The sequence below is a fragment of the Varanus komodoensis genome, unplaced genomic scaffold, assembly GCF_004798865.1.
Source record: "Varanus komodoensis strain SLA01 unplaced genomic scaffold, ASM479886v1 scaffold54, whole genome shotgun sequence".
Lineage (NCBI taxonomy): Eukaryota > Metazoa > Chordata > Lepidosauria > Squamata > Varanidae > Varanus > Varanus komodoensis.
In genome coordinates this window covers 1,760,943-1,772,504 of record NW_025336142.1, presented here as the reverse complement: position 1 = coordinate 1,772,504, position 11,562 = coordinate 1,760,943, and the positions used below count along the sequence as shown (strand labels likewise).

Genomic DNA, 11,562 nt, shown 5'->3' with positions numbered 1-11,562 from the left:
TACCAAATGAAACAGAGCCAGAGCAAGTCAGAAGGGGCCTCCCGGGCCATCTAGTCTGAGCCCCCGGCTCCAGCCGGCTCCGCTCACGACATGCCCACCATGTGCACGTCCAGCCTGTCCTTCAACACCCACACCGATGGGGCCCCAACCACGTCTCGTGGAAGCCCGTTCCACACCCTCGGGGTCCTAACGGTCAGGAAGTGCTTCCTGGCATCCAAATGGAACCTGGGTTCCCTGAGCTTGGCTCTGTTGGAGCGCAGGCAGGTGCTCATAAAGCTGAGGGACTTTTCAGTTGTGGCCCAACCATTGTGGAATACTTCCTTTAGAGCATGGGATTTCCAACTACAGCCCACAGGCCGGATCTGGCCCACCATGCCCATTTATCCAGTCCACCACAGATTTGGACTGGCCGCACGTGCACATGTGCCCATGCAGGCGCCCACCGCTGCCCGTCTCGCCCCATGTGTGGGGAGGCAGAGGCTTGCTTGCTCGGAGAAAACGATCTCCAAGCAAGCAAGCCACTGTCTTGTGCACCCGCCTGCACCTCGCCTCCCCTCGCTGCGCCCCCGCCCCTCGCTGGCCCGGGCGCACCACCGGCAGCTTTCAACTGGCCTCCTGGTGAAAAAGTTTGGGGACCCCTGCCTTAGAGGGCTTGCCAGGCACCTGCATTGTAGCCTTTTGGGAACCAGGCAAAGGCATTATTCCCAAAGGCGTTTTCGTTCTCCAATTTTTGTTGTTTTAAAATGTGTTGCATTTTTATACTGTTGCTCACTTTGATATTGGTTTGGTTTTATTTTTAGTTGTTTTTAAAGTTGTGTATTATGTTTTATCATGTTGTTTTTCTATGGTTAAACTTTTGTTCACCATCTTGAGAGCTTTGACTATGGGGTGGTTTAGAAATACAATCAATCAATCAATCAATCAATCAATGCTATTTGCAATGCTAAGAGCTGCACAATGATTACCCACAAGAAATAATCTCTCCTTCCCCCATCAGAATCTTTTTTCATGTGTTATTTTCTCCAGTTATAAAGGATACATATGCAGTTCATTCTGGGAAGCAGAAGAAAACTGTATTTTTAGCCACCGGGTTCTTGGCTCATAAATTGTTTAAGAACCTAAAAAGTTGCCGCACAGGGTCAGAACCAAGAACTTGCATGCTGCAAGAGTTTCTCCAGGATAATTTCTCTCACTTGTGTTTGGGGTCCTTGCACAGTCCTTGACATAAAAGCACTTACCAGTTTTTGAACAATTTGTTTCAGATGGACCCTAACAGAATGTCAGAAGAATATGCGCACTGTTTGAGAACTTTCTTGAGACTCCAGGGAACTATAGACCTGCAGGAGACAACCTTGGTCAATCAAGAAGCGAGGTTCATGACCGAATCATGCAGAAGGATGAAGCAAGCGTTCCAGGGAATCATGCAAAAGGTCAGTTCATGCCAGCAGTGCATAAAGCCCCCATCACACAACTCCACACTAAAACGTTGCCCCAGACACGCAGTGCTTTGTCCTGGGCTCAAGCCGAAGGCTGGTGATGGGGAGCCTGCGTCCATCCCTTCGGCTCTCTGCTGAACATCGTCCGTTGCTTGCTTTTCTCAAGCACGATCCTATCCATGCTGAGGCAAAGAAGACCCTCAACCTCCAGCACGAGAGACCATTCCTGGGAGCCTGAACATTAAGTGCATGTTTGCTTTTATGCACCTAGCACATCTCTTCCTGAAGAACAGGCAGCAGAGGGCCCTTCACTGGGCTCACTCTCGACCAGGGCCATGCATCAGTGTCCCCTCCAAAGTCTCCAAAGCTGCTCTCTGCCAGTTAGAGATTCAAGGCATTGAGAAAAGGCTTGACGTCCACTCCTGCGGAGAAGGAGTGTGCCAGACCCTCACCTCCATTCATCTCCTGCGGAGGGAGACTATCTGAAGAGGAGAAGCTCCTCTTTGAGTCCAAATTCTGCAGTGGAGGAGGCCAAGATGAATGCAGGAGGAAGGGTGGGACCGGAGCGTTCTTCCTCTTGGGCTGATTTCAGCCCTGCCTTCAGTACCCAAATAGGGCTGGGGACTCATCAGCCTGACATCCAGTAGCCATGCAGATCTTAGGGGCAATTGCGCATTCAAGAGGAGACACCATGTGGGCTCTCCATGGACTTGTGCCACCTCATAATGTCCTAGATAGCACCTGCCTCCCAAGCACCCAACACCTGGAACCCGTGTGCGGTGACCATGCCGCCAGGAGGCTGTCAAACGAGACCTGCCTGACCTCTCTTCTGAAGAGATCCAGTCCCGTTTGAGCTTCACGGACCCCAGGAACATGGGCTCTCAGGCTTTTATATTTTTGCTGGATGTAGGAAGGTCTGAGAAACTGCGCACACCATGGTTCCTTCCATGAAATTGTCAGAACATGCAACACAAGCATTTCATGGGAAGTCCTTCCCAACTTCCAGAGGGCCTTCGTGGTGTTTGATTTCTCATGCCTCACAACATCCAGCTCTATTTAAATGTAATTACAATCTAATCTAGGGACGTTTAAAAGATGACGGTTGATATGTACTAATAGTCCCCTGCACGGGAATCTCTTGGTCCATTTCCTCTTGATTGCCTTTGAGGGATTCTAATTTCCTAGCAGTTCTGTTAATAAAAGATGGCAGCAAAATGCTTTAATTGCATTAGTTCAAAGTTTAAAGAGAAGCGTTGTCAGAATTGTGCTGAAGGAACTGGGCATCGCAGGAACATCGTCTCATGAGCGTTTCATAAAGTCATGGATATAAATCCTTGCATGGGTGAGCTTTGACTTCCGTGTTTCAGGAAAGACACAATAGTATTTATGTGTAATATATTGCCTAGTTCAGGTCTAGTGCTGTGCGGAGTGGAGATGAACCAATTTCAGCTTCTTGTCCTAGCAAAATGGCCAGTCTGTGCATCTTCTTTGTAATGTTTCCCACTTTTTGTGAACACCTAAATGCATCAGGAATCCATGGGGTTTATTTTTTTAAATGAAACATTTTCTATATACTTCTGGAGGAGGAAAACAAGCCAGTCAGCAGAGGCTGTGGGAACACGAGGATATATTCGCAGATCTTAGGGGCCTCTGCGTGGGGAGCCAGACTGGAATTCTACAATTTGCCACATTTCCTGCAGTGATAAGAATGATCTGGTGCCAATAATTGGAGGGTGACAGAACTGAGATGCACAAGCACTCATTTGCCACAGTGCAATTAGTGAATTCTTGGTGCAGAGAGAGCTAGAAGAGCGGGAAAAACCCAGTGCGCTCGTGGAAGCAAAGCCATCAAATAGAAGAACAGGAAACAGGCAATTCATATGCCCTGGGCTCCTCACAGTCTTCTGAAGCCTCTCAGTTACTTATCCTGATTGGTTGGCTCGTCCATTGACCTGCTGGGAACCTTCCAGTGCTGGTGAGAGTCAGGGTGCCCTCTACGTGAAACCTCTTCCGTTTATCTTTTGAAATCAGTGGTTGTTCTGAAACATATCAGAGGTTATGACACCAATTTTCCTTCTTGGATCTTCTTGGCAAGTGTCAGTACATTCCTCAGCTTATCAAATTTATTCGAACTAAGTAGACAAACGATGTTTTTCTTCCTTGTAGTTGGTTTGTTGGTTTCTTGCATGTGACCTTAGAAGGTCTTTGGTACTCCAGAGGCTCTAACCACACTCTTTAGAAAACTCTGCCATCTGTTTGGCAGGAAGGAGAGGTTGGCAAATAGCTCCTGGAGATATTTCCACCATCTTCTCCCTTTGGCAGCTTTCCCAGGTCCTGTCGGCTTGGGGAGAACTCAGGCCTAGACTTGTATGCACATGGCAACAAAGCCCTTCATGGGTTAGACCTCCAGGGAGGCCTTTCATGAGGAAACCTTATGTGTAGTGTTTGAGCAGAAAGGTTCTTATCTGGGAATGTGGCCCTTGGGCTTGTAGGGTGTTTTGCCCTGATGGTGGAAGGACAAGAAAAGAGAGCACGTCACCTAAACTCATGCATACATGGAGACAGGGCAAAAGTATCTTCCTGGGATGTCTGGCACTTCTGTGAATCAGTCCCATGCCACAGTAAGTCCGAAAGCAGGCACTGGGGTCGATTTCTTGGAATGTTTATTTTGATTTAAACAAAACCTGCACATGCAGCGGTGACTGTGGCAGCTGCAGGGAGAAGTCCGTGGGTCACCTCTAGTTTAGCAGTCGAAGAACTAAAGCTGCCAGCCAGGAAAACCCCCCATTGAAATCTGGCGTCTGCCAAAAGATACGTTGTGGGGGGCGGAGCCAGCACGTCCAATGTGCTTGATGATTGATGCTTTTCATTTTTAGTTTAAAATCTCAATACAAATCTTTATAAAAAAAGAAAAAGAAACCTGGCTTCTGCCATGGACAGGCTGGGCACCTGCAGGCAGGTTCCATTTCCTTGGGACAGCAGCACAGAGTTGTTGCTATATTGGGACAACAGCACAGAATTGTCGGGAAGATTTGCGCCAGGGTGTGCAAAATGTGTGTGAGGTTGAAGTGTCTGGGAAGCACTTGGGGATGCTGCTGCCGCTGCCAAGTTGGGCGTCGCATGCAGTCCTGCCCAGGGCCAGAGACAACTTGCGGTAGCTCTCCTTCTGGTCAGTGATTCGGTGCTTGGTGCCTTTGGCTTTTCAGGGTAGTTTACACAATTCCACCCAATAGCCAGACTCTCTAGTAGTTTAGAAAGATTGAGTGGTTTGCCAAGATGCGTGGAAACCTTTTCCTGCAGGCTGAACACACCGGCTGAGGGATGGATCTTTCCTTCCTTCCATGGAAGCTCCACGGCTCCTCCGTGGTGGAACCAACCTTTCCGCGTGTTCCTACCCATTGCCTGTTCGTAACTGAAGCCTATACGCCCTGTCCAGTTTTTAAGCTGCTTTTGTCTCTAGGCTGATGAAACCCCAAGAAAGGTGAGGGTTCTGGTACTTGCAATAATGACAGAGAAAGACAATTTTGGTCAATGCCCCTTGTAGCCAGAACAGATGGCTTGCTGGAATTTTCTGTTACAGGGCAATGCAAGCTACAAGTTTACGTTATCGCCTCTAACCTCTTCCATCACATAGATGCCAAGAAGCTTAAAGCATGGTGTTGATGCAGGTACACTCGCTGCCACAACCCACCCATGGAAGAGACTATGTTTTATATTTATTTAGTCCATTCATTTTGCATCCATCCCACATCTCGGCCTAAAAGAGGCACTCAAGGCAGCCAGCAATAATAGCCTGATCAGCAGCACGTTCTCAATTATTTATTCATTTATTTATATCTATTTAGAATATTTATATGTCATCCTGCCGCAAAGGCCTCAGGACGGCTTACATACATAAAATAAAACGTAACACAGATGAATTACAGATACACACTGGCTGCAGTTAAAAACATATATAAACCAATATTAAAAATTATTAAAATATTGTTGGACTATTTATTTTATTTATTTATTTAAAACATTTCTATGCCACCCCCATTGCAACGAAGCCTTGGGGCGGCTCACAACAGAAACAAAATACATAAATACATAGATAATAACAATAGAACAATAAAAAAATTATTTAAAAACCCCCAGTGCATCTCGGCTAAAAAATTAAAATCCTATAAATACAAATAATTTAACAATTAAAATAAGTTTTAAATATAAAGGTCTTCGCCTGGCGCCAAAAAACAAATAATGACGGCGCCAGGCGGACCTCTCTGGGGAGCGCGTTCCATTGGCGGAATTATAGCAGAAACGAATCAATCAAAGGCAGGGGACAAAGAATACACTAAATTGCACCCAGGCAGTGGGCCGGCACGCTCGCAGCTTCCACGCCAAAGGCCGAAGGAAGAACGCGCCTGCTGGCAGCAACAGGACAGGCGAGCAAGGCCCGCCGGGGAAGCTCAGTGCCTTGCCGCGGCCTCGCCGCTTCTCGGGAGCACGGAGCACCCGCGTCCCCACAGGCCTCCCGCTTGCCCTCTCCTCCAGGCCCTCCGCAGGACGCAGCGACATCTGCGCCACCGTGCACGCGGCAGGCGGCCCCGCCCATCCGTCGCTCCTGCTCCCGCCTTCCCCGTCGCTGCGGGCACGTGCTGCTACTGCCTCTTGTGACGATTCACCGGGCGACTTCCTGTGACTTGCTTATTCAGTCACAGCAGTTGGTCGCTTCGTGCCTGCCTTTTGGTTTCCTCCCTGGCTTGCCAAGATGGAAACCGGTGAATTTCCTGCCAGGCCGCGGTTCCGCTCGCTTGCACACGTGCCAGGGCCTGTCACCATTGCTGAGCTGTGCTCTGCCAGGGGGGAGCTCCAGCTCCACCGGGGCATTTGGCCCTGTTCTCGCGCTGTTCGTCTCGGAAAGGACAGCGGATCTTGGGAGCTGCTCTTCCTGCTCCAGGGGCCGTGTGTAGCGTCACTTTGGCACCCGAGACGGGGCTCCCGTGCTGCCGAGGACCCCGATGGGCCTCCAAGAATCCAGGCGTGCTCCACAGCAGAAAGTCTGGAGCCCTGGAGGGCAGCAACCGCCGGAGCAGGAAGAGCGGTGAAGCGCCGAACAGACAGGGCTGAGCCCTTGTTTCATGCAATGTGCACGGCTCCATTGCTCTTTCAATCGGGGGTGCCCTCTCCACACCGATAATGGACCACTGTGATGCACACCACACGGGGCTGCCCTTGAAGACAGTCCGGATGCTTCAGTTGGGCCAGCACAGAGCCACCAGGTTGCTAACAAGGGCCGGCAGCAGGTATGAGCACAGAACACCGGCTCTTTTGCACCTACACTGGCTTCCAGGTGAAGCCCAGGCCCAATTTAAGGTGCTGGTGATGACCTTATGTTATGTTGTGTTACATTATTTGTGAAGTCGCTTCCGACCCATCGCGACCCCATGGACAGCATTCCCCCAGGCCTTCCTGTCCTCCACCATCCCCCGGAGTCCACACCAACCGCTTCAGTGACTCCATCCAGCCACCTCATCCTCTGCCGCCCCCTTCTTCCTTTGCCGTCAATTGTTCCCAGCATCAGGCTCTTCTCCAGTGTTGACCTATTAAGCCCTAAACAGCTTTGGGCCTGGTTATCTGAAGGAGCATCTCTTTCCATATGTGCCTGCCCACCTCTGAAGATCTGGGGCAAACGCCCTTCTCCGGGTGCCCTTCCTGAAGGAGATTAGGAGGGTGGCTACCCAAAGGAGGGCCTTCTCTGTGGTGGCACCCCAATTGTGGAATTCTCTCCCCAGAGAGGTTTGCCTGGCGCCGTCAGTTTATTCTTTTTGGCTGCAGGCCAAACCCTTCTTATTTTCCCAATGTTTTAAGCCCTGCCTGTTTTAATTGGGGTTTTATAGTTAGTTGAATTTTTAGGACGCTGTGTTTTATTTTTACATTTTGTCTTGTTAAACCATCCCGAGACTTCGGTGATGGGACGATCTAGAAAAGTTTTAAATAAATAAATAAAATTTTAAGTAAAATGTAAATAAATAATGTGTGACCAGGCTGTGGAGTTGACCTCGTCCTACCCTGCTTGTGGCAGCCAGCAAGGTGGGGCCGCGAAATGCAGAGAGGGGTGATAGCATCTCGGTGAAGTATTTCCAGATGGCTTGAAGGGAGTGAGGGAGAATTCATTAGTTTTTATATTTAATGATTTCTATGACTTCAATACTACTTATTAAAGAGAATTTTCCTAAGAAGTTGACTTGTGGGGCATTTTTTGGGAATGACCTTTACCTAAAGTGAAGTTGCGCACAAAGCAGTCGCGAAGTCATTGCTGCAAAGCAAGATTTTGGAGCGGGTAAGGTAGACCCTGGGTTCCTGCCCTCACTTAGAAAAGAAGGTCAAAGATTAGGAACACAAGAAAAAAAGAGTACAGAAATCCCATATTATTTTGAGTCAGGGTTTCTCTAAAGCATCTGAAGGCTGTTTTGTTTTCTGGATTTATGCCTGAAGTCTGTGATGCAATTCAAAGGACAAATGTGTAGAAACAAGCCTGGGGGGCTGTGATCTGTAGGAAGCCATGAACTTCAGCCCCTTTTATTTTGGAAATGAACCACTGCCATCCAACCTGCAAGAAACTTACCTACATCATACATTTTTAAAAAACACCGTTTTTCATTTTCAGGAAGTACAACGTTTCATTATTGAGAAAGACCAGTCAAAATCCGATAAATGTAAGTACTGAAGTGGTTAATGCCGGTGGATTCTGAAAGACTTGTGCGATTCGCAAGGTGGTTCTAACATGCTTTCTTTTGTGCAGTTATAATGGGAACGTCACATTTGGATTTGGCCAAGAAGAACAAACCAGAGAAGCCCCCGTTTGCCCACCTCATCATTGATGGCAGTAAAATTCCCGCTGGTGAGCTCCTTTATAATCTTGCCCCACTGAGACTTTTTTACTGATTTATGCTGGTTTTTATCTGTTTTTGTCTGAATAATTTATACGTTTCCATGCTAAGCTTTAAGTGTACCAATGGTTTGGTGTGTTTTCTGAATGGATAAGCCATGGTTTGTAGACATTTTCAAACCAGAATTAGAAATCATGGTCTGACCTGGGTTTAAAAACCATGGTTTGCATGAACTATGGCTTGGAGTAATGTCTAAATTGCTGTGTAAAATGCTTTGACTCACAAGGGCTTTGTAGCTTGACTGACCCAGGGAGAAGATGAGCAACCCAGCAGAGAAGCAGCTCAAAGCCATAGATGCGTACACTTCTGGGGGCTCAAACTGCTCACAAAACTACCGTGAGGCCAACAGGTTTGCCCTGTGTTGTTGGACCCCGGATTATGAGCTGTAGTTTGTGCAATGCATGCTTTAGTGTGACATCTGGATATAGCCTGTTTGTAAAGAAGGCAGCAGCTGGATAATGTGAACCTCTAAATGTCCCTAACTTCTGTGAGGTTGTGGATTTTCCATGCATCGGTAGGATGTCGGACCTCACGCGAGGTCCCTTCTTGTCATCTCATGTCAAGGGTCCAAAGGAGATCCGCCGAGCTGTGATGGCCGCGCGGCTGTTGGACGCGCTGTCCTGACGCATATGGACAGAAAGTGATCCTACAAGTGCCGGCATGTCCCAGTCCTCATGGCGGGGAGTGTTTCCGGGATCTGGGAGCCGCTGGTTGTTGCCCCCCCGCCCCCCAGCACCCCAGGAGGGCTGAGTTGCCTTCTCAGCCCCAGTGCGTTTGCCAGCGCTGCTTCTGCCTTGACCATGAGCTCGCTGGAGCGGCTGTTCTCACCTCCACGGGCAGGCTCTCGTTCTTGCCCTCGGACGCCGTGCTGTAATTACTGTGGACCTGACGCAGAATTATTCTGAAAGATGAAGCCACAAAGGCGAAAGCAGGCCAGAGAAAGGGGGGAGATGGTGTCCAAGGCGCTTGTATCATAGAAGGATGGAAGAGGAGGGTTGGAAGGGGCCAGAAGGCCATCAGCTCCGCCCCCCGGCTATGGCAGGACACTAAGTTACACCATCCCATTGAGATGGCTGTCCAGAGACGACAGTTCTTCGGATAACTGTCCTTTGGCTCCCCAAAGTACGAGTTGACCCTGACAGACAAGGTGGGCGCTACGACGTTGTGTCCGAAGACTTCGCAGTCTTCCACTGCAGTTGCCGTGTATCGTGCCGGTGCAGTAGAAACAGTTCAACAAGCAGTTAAGGCATGCATTTATTTGCTTCAGGGCACCTTATTTATATCATGATTTATTTTATTTTATATTGTCCAATAAGCCCAGCATCTTATTGATAAAACAGTTATCAAAAGGATACAGGACTGCATTTCCAAGCAAGCTTGGTTGCCAGAATGATTGCAGGTGATGATATTTGTATGCTACCGAATTTGTGAGTGAAATTAAACCTGCAAGGATTTGCCAGAAAACCTGCCAACTTCGCCCGTTTTGTCTCTTAGGCACCCACAGAGTGAACCTTACATCCTGGCATCATGACAAGGGCTGGGCGAACGTTTTTAATATGACTTTCAGCGATGGAAAATTAGTCACCAACCATGATGGCTTTTACTATCTGTATGCCAGCGTGTGCTTCCGACACCACGAAACGGCAGGGAACCTGACTGGGCGCATCCTGCAGCTGATGTTGTACGTGACCAAAACTGATGCTAAAAAGAGAAACTCGGTGGTCCTTATGAAAGGTGGAAGCACGAAGAACTGGTCGGGAGACTCAGAATACCATTTTTATTCTGTAAACGTGGGAGGGTTTTTCAAACTGAAGTCTGGCGAGATAGTGGGGATCCAGGTATCCTACCCTTCCTTACTGGATCACTCTCCTGAAGGTACTTACTTTGGAGCCTTCAAAATAAGGGATATTGATTGAGGCCAGGCCTGATTTTTAAGGGAAATATATTTATTCAACTAGATTAGGTTATTGGGAGATGGGAGGAGCAGCTTCTGGGGTCCAAATGGTAAATGAATGAGATTTGCTGTATGGCCTTATCCCCAACTCAGTGGCAGCCCTACTTACAGCGGTCGGGTTGTTCGGTTCCAGTCCTTGATTCACATTGTTTGTTTTTAACTGGTCTGCGGATCGGGATCTCATGTGGATATAAATTGGCAGCAAGTTCAGAACGGCATCGATATAAAAACACTTTAAAATCCAAATGCATTTTGCTTTTGTGCCATACAGAAAAATACAGGCTGTGAGAGTTGCAATGAGATTAGTTGCAATTAGGTCCTATTAAATCAGTGTGAAAAGCTAAGCTCTATTAATTTAATTAGAAGCTGAATGTAACTACATTAGCTGAACCGTCCTGGGCACCTCTGCCCACAGGCCCTGCTGAATCCAGTGGTGCTTGCTCCCACCCGAGTATGTACACAGGGCAGTACTCTAACGCTGGGTTCCCAACCGTTCTTACTGAAGACCAGCACCAGCTTCTACGCAGGCGTGCTCGAGATTGCAGTGCTAGTCTGGATCCAACCCATACGGTGCTTTTGCGTTTTTCCCACCCCTTCCACCTTTGATGGAAAACTTAGAGCATTCCAGAAGGTTGCTTTGTGTGTTTCTGATGCAACTGAATGCAAAGAGGAAAGGGCCAAAACTTTCCAAGATGGTACCAGCGTATTTTAGCGTAAGCTCATACTGCGATTGAGTAAGCCCTGGGAAGGCTGTTCGGCTGTTCAGAATGGAAAAGGCCTCCCAGGAGCCAGGAAACCCCCATATGATCAGTGACTGGGTAAGGGGCAAGGAAAGGAGGCATGGCCTTCTGGGAGACCAGGAGAACTCTGGGAGCACTGGAGGTTGAGCTTTGGTCCTTGGAGATGAAGTTCTAAGCAACCCGTGCACTGATAGCATTGCTTAATAAGGGATCATTTTTGGCAACCAAAACACTGGAAAAAGATAGTTGTATTTTGCCCAGTGTAGAGGCCTCTACAGACAATACGTTTAGGGGAAATGTTAGAGTCTTAATTGAAAAATGGAAATGGTCAGCTCCTTTTTTATATTTCCAGATGATGAAATGTCTATTTTTCCCAGTCTTCTGCAGGCAGAATTGTATTTTGTAAGTGCTGTATTTTATACCTGTATGCCTAACTGGTTCTCACTGCTGTTCCCCGTCCCCACCCCAAATGCTACCCAGGACCATCGAGCCCCCCTTTG

At 48.2% G+C, this 11,562-nt stretch overlaps 1 protein-coding gene across 1 annotated transcript; it reads left to right on the top strand.

The window, feature by feature from the left end:
* The first annotated feature begins 1,262 nt into the window (after positions 1-1,262).
* TNFSF11 (TNF superfamily member 11) lies at positions 1,263-10,803 on the top strand. Its single transcript, XM_044448270.1, has 4 exons — positions 1,263-1,430; positions 8,086-8,134; positions 8,221-8,319; positions 9,863-10,803. The coding sequence occupies exons 1-4, from the start codon at positions 1,263-1,265 to the stop codon at positions 10,282-10,284; spliced, it is 738 nt and encodes a 245-aa protein (XP_044304205.1). The 3' UTR covers positions 10,285-10,803.
* The last annotated feature ends 759 nt before the right edge of the window (positions 10,804-11,562 follow it).